General features: G+C 35.4%; 2 protein-coding genes across 3 annotated transcripts; both read right to left on the bottom strand.

The window, feature by feature from the left end:
* Nucleotides 1-342: 342 nt before the first annotated feature.
* On the bottom strand, nucleotides 343-6,036 carry LOC110928864 (protein odr-4 homolog). The gene is made up of 11 exons (XM_022171911.2): nucleotides 5,863-6,036; nucleotides 5,547-5,774; nucleotides 4,913-5,008; nucleotides 4,373-4,461; nucleotides 3,858-3,986; nucleotides 3,638-3,758; nucleotides 2,598-2,682; nucleotides 1,629-1,738; nucleotides 1,374-1,525; nucleotides 916-1,012; nucleotides 343-745 (listed from the first exon to the last, which is right to left on the bottom strand). The coding sequence occupies exons 1-11, from the start codon at nucleotides 5,938-5,940 to the stop codon at nucleotides 452-454; spliced, it is 1,479 nt and encodes a 492-aa protein (XP_022027603.1). The 5' UTR covers nucleotides 5,941-6,036; the 3' UTR covers nucleotides 343-451.
* Nucleotides 6,037-7,849: 1,813 nt separating this feature from the next.
* LOC110928862 (protein TRANSPARENT TESTA 9) lies at nucleotides 7,850-23,032 on the bottom strand. Of its 2 annotated transcripts, none has more exons than XM_022171909.2 (21): nucleotides 22,609-23,032; nucleotides 20,540-20,591; nucleotides 20,341-20,417; nucleotides 20,070-20,203; nucleotides 19,816-19,912; nucleotides 19,628-19,685; nucleotides 19,365-19,473; nucleotides 19,137-19,260; nucleotides 18,517-18,706; nucleotides 18,118-18,419; nucleotides 17,274-17,362; nucleotides 17,131-17,201; nucleotides 15,524-15,634; nucleotides 15,252-15,314; nucleotides 14,664-14,801; nucleotides 13,853-13,958; nucleotides 13,695-13,766; nucleotides 13,241-13,299; nucleotides 12,363-12,522; nucleotides 10,906-11,072; nucleotides 7,850-8,431 (listed from the first exon to the last, which is right to left on the bottom strand). In XM_022171909.2, the coding sequence occupies exons 1-21, from the start codon at nucleotides 22,659-22,661 to the stop codon at nucleotides 8,177-8,179; spliced, it is 2,487 nt and encodes an 828-aa protein (XP_022027601.1). In that variant the 5' UTR covers nucleotides 22,662-23,032; the 3' UTR covers nucleotides 7,850-8,176. The 2 variants fall into 2 exon arrangements, with proteins under 2 accessions (XP_022027601.1, XP_035844216.1); XM_035988323.1 differs by having other exon boundaries at nucleotides 15,267-15,314.
* Nucleotides 23,033-25,507: the final 2,475 nt, after the last annotated feature.

Raw genomic sequence — 25,507 nt, 5'->3', positions numbered from 1 at the left:
TCTCTTGTTTTCTTTAATTATCTAATAATTAATAATTATACACATATTATAATTAACATATTAATTATAATGTTTAAATCGCCCCTCCGTAATTATTCCAAATAATTACTTGTTTCTTTCATTACGCTTAATTTTTCGTGATCCGGTGATTAACGATTAAAACACCGTTATATGTTCGTTGCCCAAAGTGTAACTCTTTGGGTCGTACCTTGACAGCAACATTGAATTATAATCGACAATTGAACATTATATCCAACAGGTGAAAGCGGCCACATACATACACATGCATGTGGTACAATGTTAGCAATTACTATTAGAAACATGTCCATGTAAATAAAAAAATAGCTTTAACGAAGATGATTACTTGAAATATACTAACATCCACCATGTAAGTATAGCACAACAAAAAATAGTTCTAATTCACACAGGAAAACATATGATAAACGAATCATTAGGTCCTGAAAACAAAGAACATAACACCAACTAAAATAGATAGAACAAGAACCAAAAGTGCACCCAAGATGCTAACATTACTCGATTTATCTAAATGTCTCCCGGAAACCGAACTTTTGTCATCACTGCTGTTGTTTAAGGATGATGGTTTGAGTTCTGGGGACTGTGGTATTACTGTTTCCCAAAAAGAACTGGTGGACAGTGTTACTGATTCTCCTTCTGGTTCCAAAATCGTTGATGTGTCGGTTGGAGCTTCCATCGACAATAATTCAACACAGTGGTCTTTCAGAACCTAGAAAACATAATTTGCCAAATATCAACATTAATACTTTCGTATCTTAGAACAGTCTTCCCGCAACTTAAAGATTCTAATTAAAGGTGGGAAAATGACCAAACAATTGTTTATCCAAACTCGTAACGGAAAATATGCTTATTTTAGATGTGTATAATATAAATAGAGACCTCAAGTGTTTCAGAAGGTTGTATGTAGTCACATATATATGTATCACCCAGCCAGGGAACAAAAACTCTTCGAGGGAAAGAAAGACTGCATCTGTTTCTGTTAACAAAATAATCAAACAACATTTTTAAGAAAAACCTAATCATCAGATCATGTCAAAATACGATGTAACAAAAGATCATAGTGCCAGATATACGTACATGTGTAATTTTTGAATAAATAGTTTTATGTCAAATATGATTACAAAAGTTGTACTATCTCAATATTAATCTGAACTTATAAAAAAACAATTTAGGGGTTTTGTAATTACATATACACTTTGGGTAACTTCTGACCCGTTTGGCCTGTTAAAAGAGTTGAAACATGACCCAATTCAACCCATTCATAAGCAAATACTTCTTCAATACCATTCGTTACCGTCCAATTAGAATACATTAACATTGCATCACAACTATCTGACCTTGATAACTGCAGCTGAAGTTGCGGAATAGGAATCTGATTCAAAACTCCATTCACTGATTCCCCACTACCATCTGCAACCGAATCCATTTGCCCATCGGTTTCGTCACAAATGACATCTAATCTGCTGTGTAGACTTGAAATAATGTCTCCCTAAACAAAAACATAAAAAAAAAACAGAAAAACCGTTGGAAAAAAAAAATAAGTAAAACTAGATCACTAGATTGAAGGAAAATTGCAGGCCCGTCTTATACACCTTTATATCAGCCAAAGCTTGTGAAATTGGTTCTTTGGAATTTGAGTATGCAAAGGAACAGATGGAGCCAGTGAACACTAATATTCCAACAACGTCCTCTTTACTGTGTGCTTAAAAAAACAAAAGTGACATGTTAGAACGATGATAAAGACAGAGAATAGGTGGGGGCGGGTGTGGTAAGGGTTCAGAATGGGTTCGAGTTGACCTCCAAACACTTATTGACCACGTTTTTTGAAAAATATATATGGATATAGATTTAATGCATTGAATATTATGCCAATAGTATTCTGAAAGTTAACATACAACAATGAGTAGGGCTGAGCAATTTACGGTTAACCGAACCGGAACCGCCAAATCCGAACTGTATTATTGTATTTAGGGTCCAGTTCCATTTCTTAAATATGGGAGAAAATGGTTCCCAGTTTGGTTCCGGTTATAACCGATAGGTCCATTAAAAGAACCGCCAGAACCAGTTTGGGTTTAAACTTTAAATATTATATAAAAAATATGTTTTTAGGATTAAAGAATATAAAATAGTTTTTACATAACCTTTGAATGAAGTTTTTGTGATGATTAACTAAAAAAAATTTAGTTAACTTCCATTTTTTACATTGTATACTTTCATTTTATGGTTGAAACATTTTATTGTTGCCACTTTTACTTTGGATGGTTTGAACTTTGGATGTTGGAACTTAGTTATATGTTTTAAACGGTTTGATTGTTTTAATTGTTTTTATTTAGTTGTTAATTATAGGAATTGACAATCGGTTCCGACGAGAACCGTTTAACCCCGTTCCGAACCGAACTGGAACCTTAAAATACGGTCTGGTTCCGGTTAGCATTTAATGGTTCCGGTTCGGTGCGGTTCGGTTCGGTCCGGTTCTGAACCATTGCACAGCCCTAACAATGAGAAGGTATGCATTATAAATACACATTGGTTGACTTTATAACTTGTAGCCTGTTTGGTACCTCGAAAAGATGTATGCTGCGTGAAAGGGATAAGAAATTCAACTTCATGCACACCATCGGATGCGCACTGCTCATCCACATCCACCTAAATAAGATAGACAAAACTTTGATATAACTTTTAGGGTTGAATTGTATATTTTTTTACAGAAAATTAGGTAACTAACACGGTACATAAGCCTGATGAAGACAGGTCACACATCAAAGGTCTACAGTCTGATATAGAAGAGTACGAAATGCACACAGTCTGATGTACAAATATGTGTGTGCACTCACATATTTGTACTATAAAGTTTAACAATCATATACGAATGACTTTGTTTTAAAATCCAATGCTAAGAGAATCTATCCTGTTTCGAATCAGTATCAAAAAAGCTAATTACAATTTAAAAATGTGATGTCATAATATCAGCCATCTTTACCAATAATCGACATATCCTATACGGTTTGGTTTCGGTTTTGCGTTTTATGAAAACCGAAAAAAACCGAACCGAACCAAATAACCCAAAAGTCCAAAACATCATATTTTTAATGTTTGTTATATATTGATTTAGAAGTTATTAATTTTTGTTCTTGGATGTTAAGTATTTATAATAAGAACATTAACTTGGGTATTTATCTTTGAAATTATTTATCCATTACCTACAAGAATTGACAAAATTTAACATAAAAATGAAATGAATTTCAAAGTATTATAAAAGAAAATGTCTTAATAAAAACTTTTGAGAAAGATGAAAATAAATTAGAAGGTTAGGTTTATGTGAACAATATTAATTAAAAAGGTTAAATATACTAACATAATGTAAAACATCTAAGAAAGATTCTTAAATCTTGGATTACACTTTTTATTTTTAAATCCTACATAATTTTGTTCCAAAAAAACGAAAAACCGAACCTCGTTGCTAAAACCGAAAAACCAGGCCTGAATGGTTTTCAAAAACCGAAGGCCGAACATTTAGGTTTTGGTTTTGCCATAAAACCGAACCGAATGTATAACCGCAAAAATAATAATCTATCTTCTTTTAATGCCAAAAAGAACATACCAAATTCCCATCAATCAAAGCCTTTGCACCCTTAAGTTCTTCGGCATGACCTGATATTATGTCACGAACAATTCCAGCAAAACTTCCAGAACTTGAAGCATTCTTACGAAATATCGGAAGCCTGGGAAAAGACAGTTTATATCGATCACAAGTTACCAACACCAATTAGTAATAAACTTGTTTTAACAAGTAACGCAATGTCAGAAATCTGTAACTTTACCTTATATCGAAATTGTAAATACATTTAAACGTCTGAAGGGTAGATAAAACTCTTCCCATTTTAAAATCACAGGGGCGTAGGCTGCTTGAGGTTATATTTGAAGACAAAGAGCAGTTTTTACATGTCCACCTAAGCAAGATTATATGATACCATGTTAATACAAGAACACAATTTCACGTGGAAAAAAAGAAGCATGGCTTTAATAAGGGTGACGCGTTTAGATCCCGAAGCCAAGAAGCAAAGCGAGAGCACATGAGGCGTTGCTCTGTGTACAAACCAATATGCTTTTTGTACAACCGGAAGTTGCATCTCTCTCATCGCTTTTATATATTTATCTTTTTATCAAGTGAATTGTTCATGATCTTATCATCCCTTGGACCAAATTTGACCCAGATGTGCATGAGACGCCACCTCAAGGCACTGGGGCGTTTTCCATATAGCCGTGTGTGCCTGAGGCGCGCTTTTTAAAAGTTAAAGCCAAAAAATGAGTAGAGAATATGTAAGAAACCAACTACCTCCTTGGACTATAGCTGATGTGAATAAGCAGTCTCTCGTCCCAATTAGAATCTCTTATCAGTGCTGCATCTGCAACCCCTTTAACAGTCTGCAGGTACAATTATGTCTGTGTAAATGTATAAGAATTGCAATTCCTGACACAACCCAAACCATAAAACAACCCAACACGAAGATGTTCAGGTTTTGGGTTGGCCAGTCTAACCAGTTTAATAATGCGGGTTGTGTTTTGGGTTGACCAGTCTAACTTCGTGTTCGGGGTGTACCAAAGCTAAATGGGTCAACTCGTTTAACTTTAGAATTAAAAAACTTGAATAACATATAACTTATAAGTTTGACACATCCTGTTTGACCCGTTTAGATAAACAGGTTATATGGGTTGTGTTCATGTTGCATGGTTTTTAGTGTGTCTAGGTTTGGTTGTCTTTGACACGAATAAATGTATTGGTCATGTTTGGGTTCATTAATTACAACCCGCCAACCAGACATAATTGTCGGCTATTGTATGAATAAGATGAAACAGGGTAGAATGAAATGTACACCTGGCAAAGCACTAAAGTTGAATTCTTGAACAAGCTTTCATTTACCGATATGTAAATGCCAACTACCTTCATACCGCCAACTAGCATTCTTGAAACCTGTTCACCATTCAAAAGGATACCCAGATTCAGATTACTAAATTTTCATATCAAAAACAGATATACATACATACACACACATATATATATATATATATATATATATATGAACGCGTTCAATACAGATGCAATTATAAATAGAGAAACGCAAGAATCACATAAGGCACTTGTACATAGAGCTTGACAAACATAATGAGTGTTAGAAAGATCGCGGAATACTGAGGCAGACGGGCACATACTTGTCTTATGCATCATAGTTGAAGCAAAATGTACAAGTAACTTTGTGGTTCTCGTAACTTTTAACTTACGATTGGATTCCTCTACTTAAAAATGGTTAGGTATTAAATGACCTTATTTGTGTGTGTGGGAGGGGCGTTCCATACAATACCAATTTAAAGAACCGCAGACGCACATTTTAAGTAGTGAATCAAATGATCATAGTTTAAAAAGCGTGAGGCGCTAGTCAAGCGGTGGGGTACCGACTAGCGATTAATTAAATTTTAATAGATTAAGCAACAGCAAACTTATAAACCCTGACCTGACGAGCATGTTCAGCAACCCAATCCTTATCAACCAACAAACTCGACAAAGAATTCGATTGTGATTGCGATTTCGATTTCGATCCCCCTTTCTTCTTATTACTATCCTCTTTACCCTCAACAATCCAAGAAGCTGGTTCTCCGGCGTCGTTTACCGGCGTCGGAACTAAATCGAACACAAATCCTCTATCCAAACTCGTACTTATCTTCCCGATTACTAACCCTACCTGTCAAAATCGCCACAAAAATAACAAATTGCGTGTAAAGTGATGCATCTACAACAATATAAACAGTGAAGATGTGATAGAAGGTTACCTGGCAGGAGAGAGAGGATTTATTGAGGCGGTCTTCGACGGATGTGAGCCGGATTTCTTCTCCGATCACCGTCACCATTTTTGCAGTCCGACACAGTAAATCCCACAAATAGCAAAGCTACTTATAGGGTCTGGGGAGGGTGGGATGTAGACAGACCTTGCCTAGGCTGCTTCCAGAGAGACCCTCAGCTCCAAAACGAACCGCATGCCAATACCAAGTCAAAGAATATAGAATATAGAAAAAGAAGCCACCAATACCAAGAAAGTGATAAGAGTGACACAATACAATGTAAATCAAGTATAATAGCACACCATCATTTGGGCATAACACAAGGAGACAATCACCGGTAAAGTCACTTAAGGGAATAAAAAACCTACGTCCCTAAAATACACCTAAGACCTTACTGTAATACCCTCTAGAGGTCCTGAACCCTAATCCTACGCCTCCACGAAGTCCTATCTTGGACCATGTCCTCAGAAAGATGCAACTCTAGTAAATCATGCCTAATCTGCTCATCCCATGTCAGTTTGGGTCTGCCTCTTCCTCTCCTCCCCTCCACAGTAAGAGTTTCCACTACTCTAACTGGTGCCGGTTAAACTTTGGGCAAAATGGATATACAAATGGGGTTTTTTGGGTCAACTTTGGGCAAAATTGGTTTTTAGGAAAACTGATTCGGGTTATAAATTGGTTTTAGTGGGAAAATATTCAAACATGTACTAAATGATTTGGATCGGGTAATCGGTTAAACTTGTTAAAATCGGTTGTTCAAATTGAGTCGGGTTGAAGTCAGTTAAAATCGGTTGTTCGAATCGGGACGAGTCCAAACCACTTTCAGTGAATGAGATATTGAACTGATATACGAACTAGCGGTTTGTGAAGGGTTCAAATCGGTTTGGGGCAAACCGGTTTAGGAGGTGGTGACGGGTTATGTAATGGTTTGAATTCCTAAACAGGTTTTTTTATACCTCTACTTTATCCTCATTCTAAAATCTATTTATTTTAATTTTATGTAATTAAATAAATTAAAATCAGTAAGTATGGTATATTAAGTATCTTTTTTTTAAACAAATGTTACATTACACTACTCCTAAATTACACCAAATTTTACCTCATGCTAGGAATTGAACCCTGGTCACTTCCCAAGAGACACAAAGCCTCTACCACCCCACCAAAGTGGTGATGGCTTATATGTGTAAAAGGTTTAGAGGGGTATATAGTGACAAAAGTGACCAAACCTCAATGACCATTTTGGCAGTTCTAGTGTTTGGACGTGTTAGTTGTTAAATCAATAATAATAAAATAATCACGTGTTTGATAAATTTCGATAATCCAAACTTCGAATAACGGACGTGTATAGACGTACACCACCTGCAAAGAGGTGAGGTGCCTGATGCATGTACACCCTCTCATGTCACATCAGTTGTTTCCCCTGTTAAAGTTAAACTGGCATTTAGGTTTTGACAATGCCATGCGTCTACACCTAGCGAGGCATCCAAACGGGTGTTTAGCCCGGCTGATTACTTGTAAACAGGCGGACGTTTAGTGTGTGAAAATGTATGCATATGCTCGAATAGACATCACATCAGTCGCATTTGTAAGAGTTGATTAGTGTCACAGCTCATGCATGATTCTCCAAAAAAAAACTAGAAGATTTAAGTTCAGTAAAAATAATTTCGTATAAAGTTGGTCTTAATGTGGTGAAAAGTTTTCTTAACTAAAATTTTAAAAATCATACATGTAGCCAAGATGAAAATTTTTAAAAGTAATCATGTTTAACCCTATCAGGTTAACACTTGGTTGAACACGGTCTCAAGTAAAAATTACTGGATCAGTTTTGATTAGACCAACAAATGAACATGCCTCGTTATGAGCTTAAATTAACTCACCTGATAGGTCTGAGACGGTGTGACATGGGTCTGCGGCGGTTTGACACGAGCATGTCGAGAAAGATAAAAACGCCAATTCACAAGCTATCAGATACTTGATCTTGAACACAAGCACACTGGAGCTACTAAGCATATTGCACTGTAAACCAGGATGCAATTACAATTTACATTGTTCTTGCACAAGCAACAACAATCATATACGCCTATGGGTATTCAACAAACATGAGAACCAAAACCGACCTAAATAGGCAAAAATACAGTACAATAACATGATGTCATCTATATTTATATATTCCCTATGTATCTTCGCCAAGGTTGTCTTATGAACATTTACATACAGGTGGCTGGATGTTAGAATGCACACACGCACGACATTATTTGTATTGATCAAAAGGCTTACGGGTCATGTTGACTGTTTGACCCGAGTATCAACTTTCTGTGGATAATAAAGGTTTAAGCCTTCTCTCTACTTCCTTGCTTTGCAAGTCAATTTCTTCCTGAATCATTGTCAAAGCCGATTTGCAGGAGGCTTCATCTTTAAACGCAAGGGTCCATCTTCCGTCGACCAATGATTTCGATTTCAGTTTAAGGCTGGGGGCGTTTTTGGCTGTTTCGGTTAGGGGCAAAGTAGATGGACGAATTCGTAGGTGTAACCATCTTGCATGTCTTTCGTCTATTTTTGGCTGTAATAAAAATGCAAAAATATCAGTTAATTACATAGGGGCAGGATCTAGAGAAAACGCCTAAAAGTGTGAAAGCGTTGAGAACGATTTTGGTGTTGACATGTGGCGTTGATGCTAACTTACACTAAGGGTAATATTGTCAAAAAAAACTCATGCATATGCCACTCACATGCCAAAGATCATGCACATGCAAGTCACATGCATATTCCACCATCTTTTTTAAACTCTTTGTAACTTTTCACATGCATATTCCTCCATCTTTTTTAAACTCTTGTAACTTTTCTATACGTGACTATTCTTTAAAAAAATTACACCATAAAATCGAGTGTTTTATTATCTTTCCAATGAGTATACTATTGCTATACTTTTGAAATTTAAAAAATGACATGAACTGGGTGTTCAAATAAAAACGTCACAAAAACACTCAATTCAGAAAAACACCATGAAAATACCCAGTTGAAAACACTATAAAACACCCGGTTCAGAAAAAGAACATGAAAAACTTAATTGAAAACGCCATAAAAACACAGTTCAGAAAAAGGCCATGGAAATACCTAGTTAAAAAACGCCATAAAACACCCGGTTAAGAAAAACGCCATGACAATACCTAGTTAAAAACACCATAAAAACACCCAGTTCAGAAAAACGCCATGAAAATACCCATAGTTGTCGATAGCGAATAGCGACAAATAGCGACAAGGCATGGCTAGGCTAAGTAGCGAATAGCGACGGCTATTTTATAAATAGCGATTACACTAGAAAAAGAATTTTGAAAATTTTTATATGTATATTACATCAAAATACCCTTGTATATATGCTATTTTGCATGTATACTTAACAAAAACCTATAAATCTAGCTATTTTATAGCTATAACCCTTTATAACATTAAAAAAATAAAAAAAATAAAAAAAATAATAATAACTGTCGCTACATTCGATAGTCGTCGCTATGAACCAAATAGCGACAGTACGTCGCTATAAATCGCGCTATAGCGACCGCTATGGTCGCTATTAACAACTATGAAAATACCTAGTTAAAAACGCCATAAAACACCCGGTTCAGAAAAACGCCATAAAACACCCGGTTCAGAAAAACGCCATAAAAAAACTTGGTTCATTTTTTTCGAAAAGTATATCAATAGTATACTCGTTGGAAAGATAAAAAACGCCGAGTTTTATGTGTAATTTTTTTAGAAAAATAATCACGTATAAAAAAGTTATTGGCGTTTAAATATGATTGGGGAAAATGGCATGTGATTAGCATGTGCACCCTTGTTTGGATCTTCCAATTTTACCCCTCCTGGTAGTTCTAAGGTTACCATTATTAATAAAAATGCCACTGCATCATCTTAGCCACAAATCACAAAGATCTTATGGCTGAAAATCGTTCTCACGGTTTTCACACTTCAAATCGTTTTCTCTTGATCCCATTCCTAATTACATATATACTATAAATATGTTATTTTGTCAACATCAAACTTTAGACCCTCAACTTCAATAATAAATAACTTTAGCCCCTCAACTTACAATGACATGTTTAGCCTCTTAACTAAAACAACTTTAGTCCCTCAACTTTAATAATAAATAACTTTGGAATATTGGATTCTAATAATCCCAACTATTCGCCATTGGCCGCCAACAGTCCCAACTTCAAAAATAACCACTAGCAGTCCCAACTATTCCCAACTATTGACATATTGGCCATCAATGGACCCTGACTAACAGAACCCTAACGCCGTTAGCCTTCGGTCGCCGGGAAAGTGTTTTTGGCCAGAAAAAAGTTTCTAAAGGTCCGATTTAAGGTTACAAAGAGGTTTGAGATGAAAATGTTGAGTTTTCCGGCCAAAAAGTTGAGTTTTCCGACAAAAAAGAAGTTTTCCGGGGAAAAAGGAGTTTTCCGACGACTTCAATAATTAGGGCTTTTACTAGAAAAAGGTTCCTAAAGGTCCGTAATAAGGTTAGAAAGAGGTTTGGGACGAAATTGTTGAGTTCCAGCCAAAAATGAGTTTTCCGGCGAAAGACGTTTTTCCGGCGACCGGAGACTAACAGCGTTAGGGTTCTGTTAGTCGGGGTTCATTGGAGGCCAATATGTTAATAGTTGAGACTGCCAGTGGTTATTTTTTGAAGTTGGGACTGTTGGCGGCCAACGGCAAACAATTGGGATTATTAAAATCCAATATTCCAATAACTTTAGCCCCTCAACTTTAATAATGACATGTTTAGCCTCTTAACTATAGCCCCTCAACTTTAATAATGACATGTTTAGCCTCTTAACTGTAACAACTTTAGCCCTCAACTTTAATAATGACATGTTTGCTTATTTTTATCTACGTTTCGAACCCGCTGCAGAGCGCGGGTGGTAACCCACTAGCTACCTTTAATCCCCTAAAAGATCGCTATCGACAGCTGGCAACGACAATGAATGATTTAAACAATAAACTAAAAAATAGTAACTAAACATTATTTACACTTACATTACATCCAGCCAAAGGTGCAACGACTCGAACAGTTCCATAATTAGGTTTCTGAGGCCATTCCTCTGCAAGGAGTATCCATCCGGAAATTCCGATCGAAACTGCCAAAAAGCTAAAGTGACGTTCCTTTCCCCTCTCGAAAGCAATTCTACATGGCACTGCGTCATCTGAAATTAGAAACAAAAAGTTCAACATTAAGAAATACACATACATTTGTCCCCTTTGTATGAAAACGGGTCAGTTTTGGTTGTATTTGATTCGCGACGGGTCAGAATGTCAGATCATAACAGACAAAACTGCACAACGCCCATGACTAGTAAATCCTAATATAATTTTAACAAATATTAATACTCGTCCATGGGAACTCATAAATAAAACATTAATTAACACGATGCAAATAAAAAGAACAAAAAAAGGTTATTAGTGGTTCGGCCAAACCTAGCCCGTTTTGACCCGCAATTACAATTACATGTTGTTGGCCCGACCCCGTTTTGCCACCTCTGCAATATTGTAAAACAAGGTCTCCGAGGTCGAGTACTCCCCGAGTAATCGATACAAGGTAGGCCGCCGAGGCGACGTTTTAAACGTGGTCAACCTCGGACAAAATCGGATCTAGTAGGTCAACTCGTGCCGAGTTTGACTTTAAAAAAATAAAACATAATTCCTATGTCTATTATATTAAAGAATGAATATCAATTTTTTAAATACATTACTATTTGAACATGTATTTTTTTTATTTATATTGATATTTGCGTATTTTGTTATAAATATTAGTAAATTTACAAAATTTTGACAATTGACATATATATAACTTCCTGAAAACTAATTTTTTTTATAATTTAACATTTCCGATTACTCCCAAGAGTACTCTCCGCATAGGCCGAGTACTCTCAACTCCCCAGTCGACCGACTAGGGAGCGCCTAGCGACTTTTGCAACCATGGCAATATATAATGCCTTAAACAAAGAATCAAACAGATTAGGCCCTCGGATTGCCCATTTTCACCATTACAAACAGATTGATGATATTGATTGTGCAATAGGTTCCTCTAATTTGTCTTTCTTAATCGACAATTTAGATACTTAACAAGCAATCAGAATGTTTAACTTGATGGCACACACAAGGGGTGAAGCAGGTTGGGTTACAGGTCAACATGGGTTCACGTCTGAACATGCAATCTTTTAGTACTAATCAAAACAGGTTGGCTTAGCCGACAAACAATTGTCTTAATTTTTAATATCATCATAAATAACTGGTTTTTAATAATGCGATTTAAGAGGTCATATGCATTTGAAATTTGAATACACTTTCAACCAATTTGACCCGTTCCCATTTTAGATAAGTTCATAATATATACCTATTTGACCCAGTTTATATATATAATATCCCATATCAATTGATTATATGTAAACGGATCAAGTATGCAACCTTTAATAACTAGATAAGCAAAGACTAACCAAGATGTAATTCAGTGCTCAATTTTGGACCAATAATATTCAGTCCAGCAGATTTTGCTCGCGAAACTTCAGGGAAGTCAGCTGGGGGCAGAATAGGAGGCTGATCTGGTAACGGTCTACCGGATGAGAAAATTTGGAGCTGATGAAGAAGCACGAACACCTAATTTTAAAAATATAAACCAAAATTTCACGTTTTCATTCACTAGAATATATATAGGAATATGATCATGAAAAAAGTCTTTATAAATGAGAAAACTAAAAAACACGCTGCGGATCGCATGGGAATTTGCTTGCGGTCCGCATGGGGTATCTATTGTAATACACTTGTGTAATACATGGGGTATCTTTTGTTTTTTTTTTCTAAATTTCTATTTTTTTTAATATAGTGCATATATGCATTATACGGAAAAAAAAAAAAAATTTGAAAAGAGTGTACTATTACACATGTGTAATACACCGCTTTTTGCCTTGGAGACCGCAATGCAGTCCGCAGTGTGTTTTTGTGGGAGTTTTTTCATTAAAATGAGTTCTCATGATCCCTCCCCGGGGAAGGTTAACGTACAATATTCCTTAACGTGCAATGGTACGATATGAAATATACGCATGTTATAAAACTCAAAACCCTAATCATGCATGAACAAAACCATAATCACGATGACCAAAACCATGAATCACGCATGAACAAAAAACAAAACCATGCGTGGTTATGGATTTTCCTCATGCGTGATTATGGTTTTTTGCTCATGCGTGATTAGGGTTTTGAGTTTTATAACATGCGTAATTCAATATCGTACCATCGCATGTTAAGGAATATTGTGTGTGTGTGTGTGTGTGTATATATATATAGACATGCAATAAGGATTGGATTTGGGGAAAACCTTAACACGCTCGTACATTGTTTCACCAGCAGCAAAAGATGATTCGACAGGTATAACATCTATCAGAGATCCATGTAGAAAATCATTTTAGTACTTCAAATCCATACAGAAAACAATATTCTAGATTACAGGTGAAAAGATGGGCAGGTAAGGTAATAGGTTATTTTAGCACGAGTCAAAATGGAATGGGTTGGGCTGCAAACACATTTTTCTCACTTTTTTTAAATATTAATAATTAATAACTAAGGGCATTAATACAGAACAATTTAGAATGTTATATGCATATAATATAGATTTTGGGAAAGCTTCAACAAGTTCCACTGTAGGCTATATTATTCAATGTGACCCTTTTGGGATAAAATTAAAAACAAAACCCGAATCGACCCATTTTATAAGCAGCTGCTTTGAAATTGCCACCACTGATTTAAATGATCGAGTATATTAGAAGTCATACCACTCGAAGAAGATTTCTTTTTTGGGAAGAGTATGGACTTGGGTTCCTTTCGAGGGGACGAAGCCTCAATTGCTACAAATAAAAACAAAAATGAATTTATGAGATACGAATTAAAAACATAAATAGAAATTAATATACTTGTCACAGACATCAGGTACCTCTTTTGCATTTTCTCCACTCATCACATAGCACTTGTATGAGTAGATCGGGCCAAGATCCTCTTTGTTCTTCAACAAGTTGGTTGCAGCGCTTAGTAAAGGAATCCTGTAAGCAAGAATTTAAAGTCACTTGAGACAACTATATGTTCTCTTTTATTGACTTGTACGTATACTATTTCTCGATCTAAATCATAGTTATCGATAGCGAATAGCGATAGACAACCTATATGCTACGCAGCGATAGCGATGAAATAGCGCCCGCTATTTCGTGTTTAGCGATAAGGTAGTAGATAATTTAAAAAATAAAAAATAGCTATCCATAATTTATATATGTATTTATAATGTTAATTTTATACTTTTCATGTATAATTAGAAAGTTTAAGGACCAAATGTAAACTACTGAAGATAGAAGGGTTAAATGTTTAAATACACAAACTACCTTTACACTTTTTAACTAAAAAGTTATAAGTTTTAGGGACTGAATGTAACCTAATGAAAGATAGGGGTTAAATGTTTAAAAACCTGAACTTATTTAAACCCTAAAAGCCTAAAACACACGTCTACGCAGCTGTTGTCTTCTTCTTCCCCCTTCTTCCTAGTTTCCGGCTGAAAGCAACACCGTCGCCGGAATTCAGGTCGGAAGTCGCTATATCGTCGATATGTGGTCGTTGTGTACCTTGTGGCGGCATATGACCGCCACGCTATTCGCTATAGCGGCCGCCATAGACGCTATTGATAACTATGATCTAAATCAAATTACAATTTAACGGATATTATAAACATATTTCATGACACAAAATATTGGAATTACCTTGAGGGATTGAAGATGGTGAGTGTTAAACTCAGTCTCACTATACGGAAGCAATTGCCTTAAAAGCCAGCCTCCATCCCATAAAGCATCTGCTGATATGCTTGTTCGGCAAAAAAGCCCGATCAACGCATCAAGTACCTTAAACCAAGAATATGCAAGATATCAGAATAAATTTTAGCAGAGATGGTAATTTCAGCACATCTGCTTATAAAGTACCCTTTGGGGTTGTGTTCAAAACTAAACGGGTCAAAACAAGGCTAAAATGGAATGTTTTAAACGGGTTGATAGACACCCAGAGTCTATTTTAAGTGCATATAACCTCTTGAATCATTTCCTTCAACAATTCAGATATATGGGTCCAATTTCATTGATATGATACGAGCTAAAGGTGGCAATTTTCACCAATTTAGATAAAAATGGGTCGATTTGAACCATGTTTCACATCCAATAGGTCAAATGGGAATTCGATTACTATGAATACCTTAAACATTATGCTAAATCAGGCAAGGATTTGAGAAGACAAGAAAACTTGCAAACAGTTGAGAGCATGCTAACAAAATATACAAAGAGTAGGGAAAAGAAAAATACTAGACGTCTATGTACATGTGGGCTTTCTCCAACTTCGTATGAACACGAAACTTCATATTGGTCCTGTGAACAGCATAGAAGGTGTCAAAAGGATCCCAGGTTGCAAAAGATGTCACTCTTAGTATATAAGATCAATCTATGTAGTAAGTGATAATAGTGTAAGATTTAAACTTACAAATGTTTGTACACCTTTCATTTCTTATAATTAAATTAAATTTTAATTAATAGCACCTATCACAGTGAGGGTTAACGAGGGGCACTATGCATCATACCTTTAATCTTTGTAGGTAAATATTGAGTTCACCATCACTCCCATCCTTCGATATGCAGTTTTCTGAAGCAAAAAGTTGTTCTTCACCGGTGTCCTCACCGACCAAGGCTTTCTGCAATCACAAGATATACAAGCCATTACGTTTTAACTAAAAGAACAAGTCTATATACTCCTTTTATCTAAAGTTTTAAATGCCCAGTTCCAGAAAAAAGAAACAAATATGAAGTAAATAAGATCTGAATCAATTTAATGGGTCTGAAATTATCAAAAAAAAAAAAGAAAAAAGAAAAAAAGAAATCTTACTACATCATGTCTAGAGATTACTAACTAGATTGAAACAAAGACATGATTACATGAACCATTGAACCTTTATTATGGTAATGTAATTATGTACTTACAAATATACTCGAGTCAGACAAGGGTGTAGATTGTGGAAAAATAAAGTTTCATAACATATACATCATCAAGTATAGGTGGCAATTTTAGCCTATGAACACATAGAGTGATTATGTTTTGACTATAGCAGGTAAAACAGATAAAATACAAATATGTGTGTATATATATAGGAGAAGGATCCGTTAGGAACCACCCTTTATTGCGAGAACCGCGAGAACCAATGCGAACACAACCAAAAATACCTAAAAAACACACAAAAAAAAAAGCGCTACTTTTAGTAGCAAAAAAAAAGCGATTTTAATGTAAAAAATATAAAAAAAACAAAACTGTGTGTTTTTTTTATTTTTTTAAGGTTTTTTGGGGGTTTAGTTTTTAGCATTTTAGCTTTGTTTGGGGGGGGGGGGGGGTTAGGTTTTTTTTAAGCTATTTTAGGTTGTGTTCACATTGGTTCTCGCAGTTCTCGCAATAAAGATGGTTCTCGCATGAACCTTACCCTATATATATATATTAGAAGAGAACGGACCAAACGTATAGAAAAGGTCAAACAGGTTGCATGTCACCTAAACACGGTTGTAAAAACCGCGCCTACCCTCCGATTAATCGCTAGTCGGAGGTTCACCGGGTAATTTTCATCTAATCGGACAATTAATCGCTAGGTGGTCAACAATGGGACAAAGAAGTCTAGTGATTCTGGCCAGATTCTGGCCAAAACCTGTAAATGCCGGCAATAAATCCTATCTACTTAAAAATATGGGACAAAGAAGGTGTTAAAACACGTCTACTTAAAAAAATTACATACAAAATCCCAATCCGATTAGTCGCTAGTCAGTGCCGACCAGCTGACTAACGCCTAGTGATTCTTACAACACTGCACCTAAAGTGTAAATTACATACATAAAAACCTCCTACATCAGTTTCATCTTAAAAAACAGATTACTATTATTATTAAAATAATGTGATTTTTGTGATCATATTGGACACACTGATTAAGTTGGACATAGATGTCTCAAGTAGAATGTAGAAACAACCCCGCCCTCACCAAAAAATACCCGTTTTGACCCGTTACCAAACACGACCGACCAGACAATTTTCCCACCTCAATTATAAAGCATAAGTAGTAAAAGTATACAAAGTAATCAATCAATCATCTATCCAACAAAACAAAATAAAAAAGAATGTGAAAAATCTAAGTATAAAGTCAGCAAGACAAACCAGCAAGAGTTTCTTATGTTGTTTACGTTGTGGAAGGATTCCAAGAGCATCTAGCATTGATTCATTAAGCTCTGCAGTTAAATAAAGATATGATGAGAATACATGTAATCAAGCAGCAGGTCACAATATGAATAGCATACAACCTTTAGTTTGCAAGAATGTGGCCAACACACTCAAAGAACCAACCACTTGCATATCATCTCCACTTGTGATGTAAGAAATCAAAGCATCCCTATACAAGGATAAGAAAGTAGATCAGTGTCTTGTGATCTCCATCAACATTATACAAATCAGGAAAATCGTAACAAGAGAAAAATGATGCTAACGACAGCCAAAATACTGAAATGACAGTGTTATCATACAATTGTTTTAATGAAAATAAGTGATTACTAGTTTCCAATTTTCCATCGCTGCTTCATTGTTACAAATTTAAGAAGCGCCAATACTGATTGTAGTGAACAAATCTGATTCTAGTCGAAAATATTCGAAGAACTTACATCAATCTTTGAACTACAATCGTATCATATGTACTCACTCAAATAGCTGAAACCACATTTCAATATTTAGTTATTTAAGGGTTCCCAACGATACCAAACCCGAACTTTTATTTGGGTTATGTTATTATCAAAAGATAATCAATGCTATTAAAGTAACAGATCACATAGATCATAATCTTCGATTATCGTGAATTTTTTTTAAAAAATAAACCCCAAAATCACTTCGTTAAAAACATTAGATGAGGCATGTAATGATATATGACATGCTCATCATTTATAAAAGAAAAATAAAAGACGGAAAAAGCGTCTGGGGTCAACTGACCCGACTCGTATCATAAATTATGTGTTTCAACTCAAACCTCTTTTGACCCTTTACACAAGCTGCCCACTTAGCCACCGCTAATTCAAATAGTTCTCAAAAAGAAAAAAAAAACTGAAGGATGCTGCTGCAAGAGTCATTAAGTGATGTGTAATAGTAATTACTAATTACCTTAAAACTGAAGCAGAATGCCAGCAATTATGTTGAGCGCTTGATGAAGTAGATAAATTCGGAATAGAAACTTTCATGCTACTAGAATCCAGATTTTCACTTGGCTTTTCATCATCTACATGGCTCTCCTCATCATGATCTGTCGTGAAGCCATTGAGACGTTTAGCCTCAATATTTGGCAAAAAGGATTCGACAGAACAAATTAGAGCAGCTGCAACAGTATTCGCCAGATCTTTAATCTTAAGGATCCGCAATATGCAACACAGCAAATAAAGGGAAGTGACTGAACTTAACTTCTTCCCCTGAGATTATAAGATTCAATGTTTAATAAAGAATACTGTGATAGAGTGGCAGAAGTAGTATGAAATTAAGAAACATATGATTAGAGCAAATTCATACATCAGAAACTTCGATTCTTAATGCAGGAAGAAGCATTGGAAATATGAGAAGTTTGAGCATGCTGTCGGTAATTAATGTCCCGACATCTGGAATGCCAGCAGATACAACATCACTAAGATAGTATAGATTGTCTTCGATTTCATCCACTGCAGATAGTACTTTAGAGCTAGGTTCTGGACCCACCTGGCTCCTGTGTCATCGCCACATAATGCTCAGATAAACGAATCTATTTTTTTGGATGTATACTCTTTCTTACGAGTTAAAACTACTTTTACACATGGTGTAAACTTAAATTTGCATAATTGTTCGCTTCAAAAAACATTCTTGATGCAATTACACTGTCAACAATGAACTTTAAAACTTACAATATATTGATTTAACAAAAAACAATTTATAGTAAGAGTATGGAGAGTAAAAATGGACAGTTTAAAAGTATAATTTTTAAATGAAAAACTCAATTTTTAAATAAATACGATGAGAAAAGGATAGGGCCTGTATAAACTGTTGGGCACAAATCAATCCCAATTTTTATGCGAAGGAACGAGATTCAGCAGCTATATAAAGACTCATAAATAAATAAAAAATTAAACTAATACAAATTAAAGACAAACGATACACACTCTGTGGTAGGCGATACCAATCCATTTAAGCTTATGCAGTGCTCTCTAAAAAATTTAACCAAGTTCAAAAAGTAATTGTCATGAGGGGTAGTGGCGATATATTTATTAACATATATGTCTCCCACTGCAAAAGAACAAACACGAGTATTAATTGCACTGCAGGATACTACCAAGGGTAATTAGGGGAAGCTAATATAATATTAAAAACAAAAAAGAGAGGTAACTAACCATGATAAATATTTAGTGTCAATGCACGAACTGCAGTACGAATCATGCCCTCTTCATGAAAAGCAAAACGAATTGCTTCGACATAAAGCGGAAAGGCAACTATTTCCTCCTAGATACACACAAGAGATGAAAAATATCTATTGAAACAGAAAGACAGCAAGATGTAGATATAATATACACAATCGTCTATATATAGATAATGAAGGGGAGAGAGGGAGAGAGAGAGAGAGAGAGAGACGGTAAAAACACAGAAACAAACTTACCTTTTCAGTCTTAACAAGCAAGGATATGGTATTCTTGTTTAACTTCCCACTGATTGCTCTTCAAAGGTGAAAATTTAAATTGGTCAGAAAGAGAGGAAAAAAAAGGATAAAGGTCAACAGATGAAGCATTTGATAATCAGAAAAGATAAAATTTTATAAACCAATGCACGGGCTGAAATATAGCAAACCTGAGGAAGGATATATAGTATGACAAAAGCTCTTCATTCCGGAAGTCAAAAGGATAAGTTATAAGGAAGTTTATATGTTCATTACTGAACAAATAATCTGCAAATTCATCGAAAGATATCAATGTTAGAATATAGAAGCAAATAAACGACTTTGAAAAAAAACTACACTACATATTAATATATATAGTTATGCACACACTTTTGTGAGATTCTGTGATATTCATGTTGGAGAATGATTAGACTTATCATCTTACATATTGAGTGATCACTTTTAAGGTTCTGAATCATAATGCTCATTGTTTGCAACAATTGAACTGAAACAATCACACTCTTATTGATCTTTAGTATACGTACAAATTCCCCCATGACCTGTTTCTCCATAAAAAACCTGTTAAATAGACATCATCAAACAAATATCTTGTTTTAATGTATAAACACACACACAAACACAAAAACGTGTGCGCGCGGGCATGCACAACAGAATTGTGAAAAGTACAAATAAAGTAAAGATCTCAAGAACCGTACTCAAAGAAGTTTAAGTCATGTTGGTCGCCATATGTTATGAGCTCTGCAATTGATCTCAGTGCCTCGATCACAAAAGCCTATTGCAACAAAAACAAATTTAAAGTCACTCATATCAGTGTAATGTAAATTGCCGATTTATGCATTAAAAAAATAAAATACAAAAAAAAAACTGTGGATAATGTCAGTATAGATCTTTTACCTTGTTAACGTCATTAACAACTTGAATTTTCATCAGCTGGTCGACTAAATTTCTGCAGAGAAAGCAAATTAATTGCAGGGTACAAGAATTAAGATTGTTTAATATAACCATAGATACGCTTGGTGTTCTGTAAACAAAACAAAATCATACTTTCACCATAACTTACTGAATATTACATGTATTTTATATCATTTGATCGTTCATGTTTGTTTGGAAATTATAAGCTTATGTGCAAGTATACGCAAGTATATTGAAGTACTTACCACAGAATAGAAAAGGCTTATGGTGCTACAAATTGAAATAAATTATCAGTGTCATATTTTCGAATTCGAGTTAAGCACTGTGAAGCATGGATACTTGAGTTACGAGTGTCCTAATAGCACCACGTTTAATACCTTTGCAGGTGCAGAAGTATACATGCAGGTTGTAGCCTGTAGGGTGCACCCATTAAATATAATATAACTACAACTGAGATGCAGCTTAAGTCAATTAAGTTGATACAGCTCGGTTTGGTTTTAATCAAAGGGCTCATCTTATCATTTAAAAAAATGAAACAATAGTCTTTAAACGCTTGCGATGTCGTGTATATCAGTATATATACTTCCAAAAAAATATTTACTTGCATACTAACACTCCAATAACTAGTGTTTCCCCATCTATGCTATCCGGATCCGATTAGTTTCTTCTTATGCATTCCTCAACATTTCTAGGCTTCAATTTATGAGTTTGTTGCATATGGAGTAACAAAAAAGTTATTGAGCTTTATGGATGAATATTATGGTTTACGTTAAGATTATCTTGACAAGTTTCATCGTTACGTTATACACTTATACCCCATGGATGCATTTGCTGCACTGCAATTTTACTATTTTTGGCAATGCAGATCATGATAAGGTTGTCAGGTTCAGTGTAGTAAAAGATCTAGATACCCTATCAACCTGTAAACAACTAAACATTAAACACTAAATCATCATAACACTTTCGTCTTCCCAAACTAATTTGAACAAAAACATCATCGCAAGCGTTCTACTTTTGCCCTAAAATAAATATCATAACCACAAGTATGTTCGTAAGAAACTATGAACCAACCCTTATCATTTAAAAAAATTGAACTAATAGTCTTCAAACGCTTGCGATATCTTGTGTGTGTGTGTATATATTTCCACAAATAGATATTTTATTTGCATACCAACCCTCCAATAACAAGGGTTTATACGTCTATTTTGTACTTCTCTCCAGGTCTCCCCACTATACTACTTTTTACACTCGCCATCTGCTTGGATTTTCTTTCTGTTTCAGCTACACATCTCTGCTATCCAAATATAATAAGTCTCTTGTTAAGTATTTCTCAAAACTTGTAAGCTTTAACTTATGAGTTGCAGATGGCATAACAAACAAACTTGATTGAGCTTCATGGATGATCATCATGATTTGAGTTAAGATCATCTTGATAAGTTTCCTCCTTATATTATATCCTATATGTATGGATGCATTTGCTGCACAGTAGCTTTAGTATTTTTGGCAATGCTGATACGGTGATACCCTAATTGTTGTCATATATAATGTACTCAAAGCTATCAACCAGTAAACATCATATGCAATCTAACAACAGTCTAAATCATCATAATATTCTCATCTTTCCTTACAAAATTAAACAAAAACACCGTCTCAATCATTCTAATTTCACCCTAAAACAAATCTCCTAACCCTAATTAACTAAACTAAACTAATAACATCCAATCCAATCTAAAGTCTAAACTAAACTAATTGTCAAGTTTCTTCGTTATGTTATACACTTATACCCTGTATTCACTTCGATTTTAGTATTTTTGGCAATGCTGATCAATTGATCATGGTAACTGTTGTCAGTAATAATATATTCAAACCTTTAGCTACCCTATCAACATATAAATATCAGAATATCAGTATCCTATACAACAATAGTCTAAATCATCATAATATTTTCATCTTCCCTTACAAATATAGCCCTAAAACAAATCTCCCAACCCTAATTAACTAAACTAATAACGTCCAATCCAATTCAATCCAAACCAAAACCAAACAGTTACCTGAGTTCATCCAACGTGAATCGATCTCTAGGTCTCCAAAACGAGAACCACATGTTTCTCCGATCAATTCAGCTCTCACGAGTTCAAATCTGACATCTTCAGATAATAATCACAATCACGATAATAACATTTCACCTTCTCTCACTTCAAATCTTCATAATATCTCTCGAAGTACGTAATTTTGCCCTAATTTCGATACCGATACCGAAAAAATTAAAAAACCCTACGAATTTGATCGAATCGGAGATGAAGAACGAGTGATTGTGGATCACGATGAGCGTGTGTGTGATTTTGGTGTTGTGGTGTGAAATTTGACGGTGAAATGATGCGATCGCCGATTGCCGATGAAGCACTCCGGTTAAGGGTTAAGAATGTGATATTTGGGTAGTTGACGGCACAAAGGGGAGGCCAAAACTGAGCTGGCAATCCGGATTAGTAATCGGGTCGGGTCGTTAAGTAGCTCTTATTTTACCTGTTATAGGAAGAAAATTTTTTTTGCCCGTTACTAATTTTTATCTATGTACATCAATCGTTAGAGTAAACTTCTGTTTTGCTCAGTGTGGTTTGCTCACTTTAACAGTTTTACTCTAAACTTTTCAAAATAGTCATTTTACTCCATGATATTTGAAGCTTTCATGATTTTGCTCCCCGACCCTTAACCTCATCCATTTATGCAGTTAACCCATGTCACGTGCAAATCACCTGAGGGGCATTTATGTCTTTTCCCAACCCTGTCTTTAAAATCCCAACTTAAAACCCTAACTACACTTATTATAATCTTATCACCCATTTCCCCAGACATCTCTCCCAAATCGTTACGTTCATCTCCCAAAATGAAATCACTCTCAAACCCTAAACATTCTCCCAAAACGAAATCATTCAGGATCATCGACGATTGAAGTGAAATGTCAATGTGGTTCATTCGTCCTATGGGATAAGTGGTTGATGTACAGACACTGTATGGTGAGTTTTGTAAACCCTGACACTGCTCATCTATTGAACCCTAACACTGATCATTTTGTTATGTTTTTTTAAGTTAATCCTACATTTTTCTCTCTTAAGATTCATCATGGGGGATCTTTCACAAAGTTGCCTAACATGATTTACGTAAAAGGTCAGGTAGACTATGTTGACTTCGTAGACAAGGATGAGTTTTCAGTTCATGAAGTAAGTTATATGATGTTAGAACTAGGGTACTCAGAAAAAGAGTTGATTTTTTACCATTTCAAAGTGTTTGAGGAATATTTGAACTTTGGATTGAGGGCTTTAGGAAATGACTCTGATGTGATCAGCTTTTTGTCTTGTGTGGGAGATCATAAGTTGATGGAAGTATATACTGAGCATGGTCAAACTTTAGTTGAAACTTATTTTATGTCTCCTAATTGTAAAGTTAGGATTCATGAAGTAAATGATGATGATGATGATCTCCCTGTTAGGAATACACAATAAATATTGTCAAGGGCTTCCAGGAGACTAGCATTAGAGTATAATGTAGGTGATGTTGGGACTAGTCAAACCGAGGTGCTGGTTAATCAAAATGTTATTGAAGATAGCTAAGTTGAATTAAATCAGAGTCAGGTATTAAATGCTGGAAGTAGTCAAACTGAGGTGCTGGTTAATCAAAAAGATGTGGAATTTAGGCAAGTTGAATTAAATCAGAGTCAGGTATTGAATGATGTGGAATTTAGCCAAGTTGATGATGAGGGTAGTGAGGCTGATGATGAGGGAGATGATGGTGAGGGCAGCAAGGCTAGTGATAGCGAGGATAGTGATTATAAGCAGGGCAAAAATGATGTTGAGGCTAGTGAAGATGAAGAGGAGGACCTAGTTGAGAAGCCTGCAGATAGTGTTGAAGAGGAAGATGATTCTGATGATTTAGATTACATAGTAGATGAAGATAATAGGATTGCTGATGTAGTGGTTGATATGCAGAATTTTAGTAGTTATGTGGATCATGACATAGAGGAAGAGCCTTTAGAGTACAATCATTTAAGTGACTCAGAGGGTATGTGACTGAATGCACATTTAGATGACTTTGACAGCTTAACTGATGAGGAAAATGACCCACCCCTTAAAATACAACTGAGAAGGGAGAGAAGGAAACAAAAAAGAAGGAATGATCCTATGGCTGACCCATTCTATCTTGGTCAAGTTTTTGCAGAAAGGAAGGAGATAAGGGCCCTAGTTAAGAAGTTGGATGTGTCTAGCAAAAGGCAACTGAAGATTATAAGGAATGATCCAGTTAGGTTTAGGGTGATTTGTGAAGGGTTTAAACAATATTGTGGTGATAAAGGTAAAAAGGGAAATATAGCTGCAACTAAGGGTAAAAATTTCAAATCTGCAACAAGTGGTGGTGATAAAGGGGAATCTTCATGCAAAAAAGGTGGTCCACAGGGTGTGGGTCCCAAGGGTAAAGATTTATTGCACAAACCTACCACAAGGTCAGAAAGTAGATCCAAAAAACATGCAACCACATGTCCATGGATACTTTATCTCTTCAATGCAACCAGAGAAGGGTCTTGGGTAGTGAAAACTTACATAAATGAACACAAGTGCTTTCAAACAAGATCTGTGAAAAGTGTACTGTTACTTGGTTAGCAAAGGAGATAGAGCCTACAGTTGCAGTAAATCCTTCTATTCCTCTAAAAGCCCTGCAAGATATTTTCCAAAGGAAGCATCAGATCTCAGTTTCTTTGCAAAAGATGTTCAAGGCAAAAGCGATTGCAAAACATAAGATATAGGGGGACTACAGGGCTTAGTATGCAATTCTGAGAGACTACAGTGAAGAACTCATGAGGTCTAACCCAGGAACAACAGTGGCAATTGATGTAGAGCCTGAAGCTAATCCTAGTAGCCCAACAAGACAGTATAGAAGGATCTACATATGTTTAGGTGGTTT

This window comes from Helianthus annuus, chromosome 3 (genome assembly GCF_002127325.2).
Source record: "Helianthus annuus cultivar XRQ/B chromosome 3, HanXRQr2.0-SUNRISE, whole genome shotgun sequence".
In the NCBI taxonomy this organism is placed as follows: Eukaryota; Viridiplantae; Streptophyta; class Magnoliopsida; order Asterales; family Asteraceae; genus Helianthus; species Helianthus annuus.
This window is presented reverse-complemented; position numbering and strand designations above follow the sequence as displayed.

Coding starts and splice junctions, on each gene's coding strand:
- LOC110928864 (XM_022171911.2), bottom strand. CDS start 5,940: ATGGTGACGGTGATCGGAGAAGAAATCCGGCTCACATCCGTCGAAGAC. Junction 3,987..4,372: donor ATCAGCTATAGTCCAAGGAG/GTAGTTGGTTTC, acceptor AATCTTGCTTAG/GTGGACATGTAAAAACTGCT. Junction 1,526..1,628: donor AAGCTTTGGCTGATATAAAG/GTGTATAAGACG, acceptor GTTTTTGTTTAG/GGAGACATTATTTCAAGTCT.
- LOC110928862 (XM_022171909.2), bottom strand. CDS start 22,661: ATGTGGTTCTCGTTTTGGAGACCTAGAGATCGATTCACGTTGGATGAA. Junction 15,635..17,130: donor AACATAAGAAACTCTTGCTG/GTTTGTCTTGCT, acceptor TTGTGATTGCAG/AAAGCCTTGGTCGGTGAGGA. Junction 13,767..13,852: donor GTGGAGAAAATGCAAAAGAG/GTACCTGATGTC, acceptor TTTTATTTGTAG/CAATTGAGGCTTCGTCCCCT.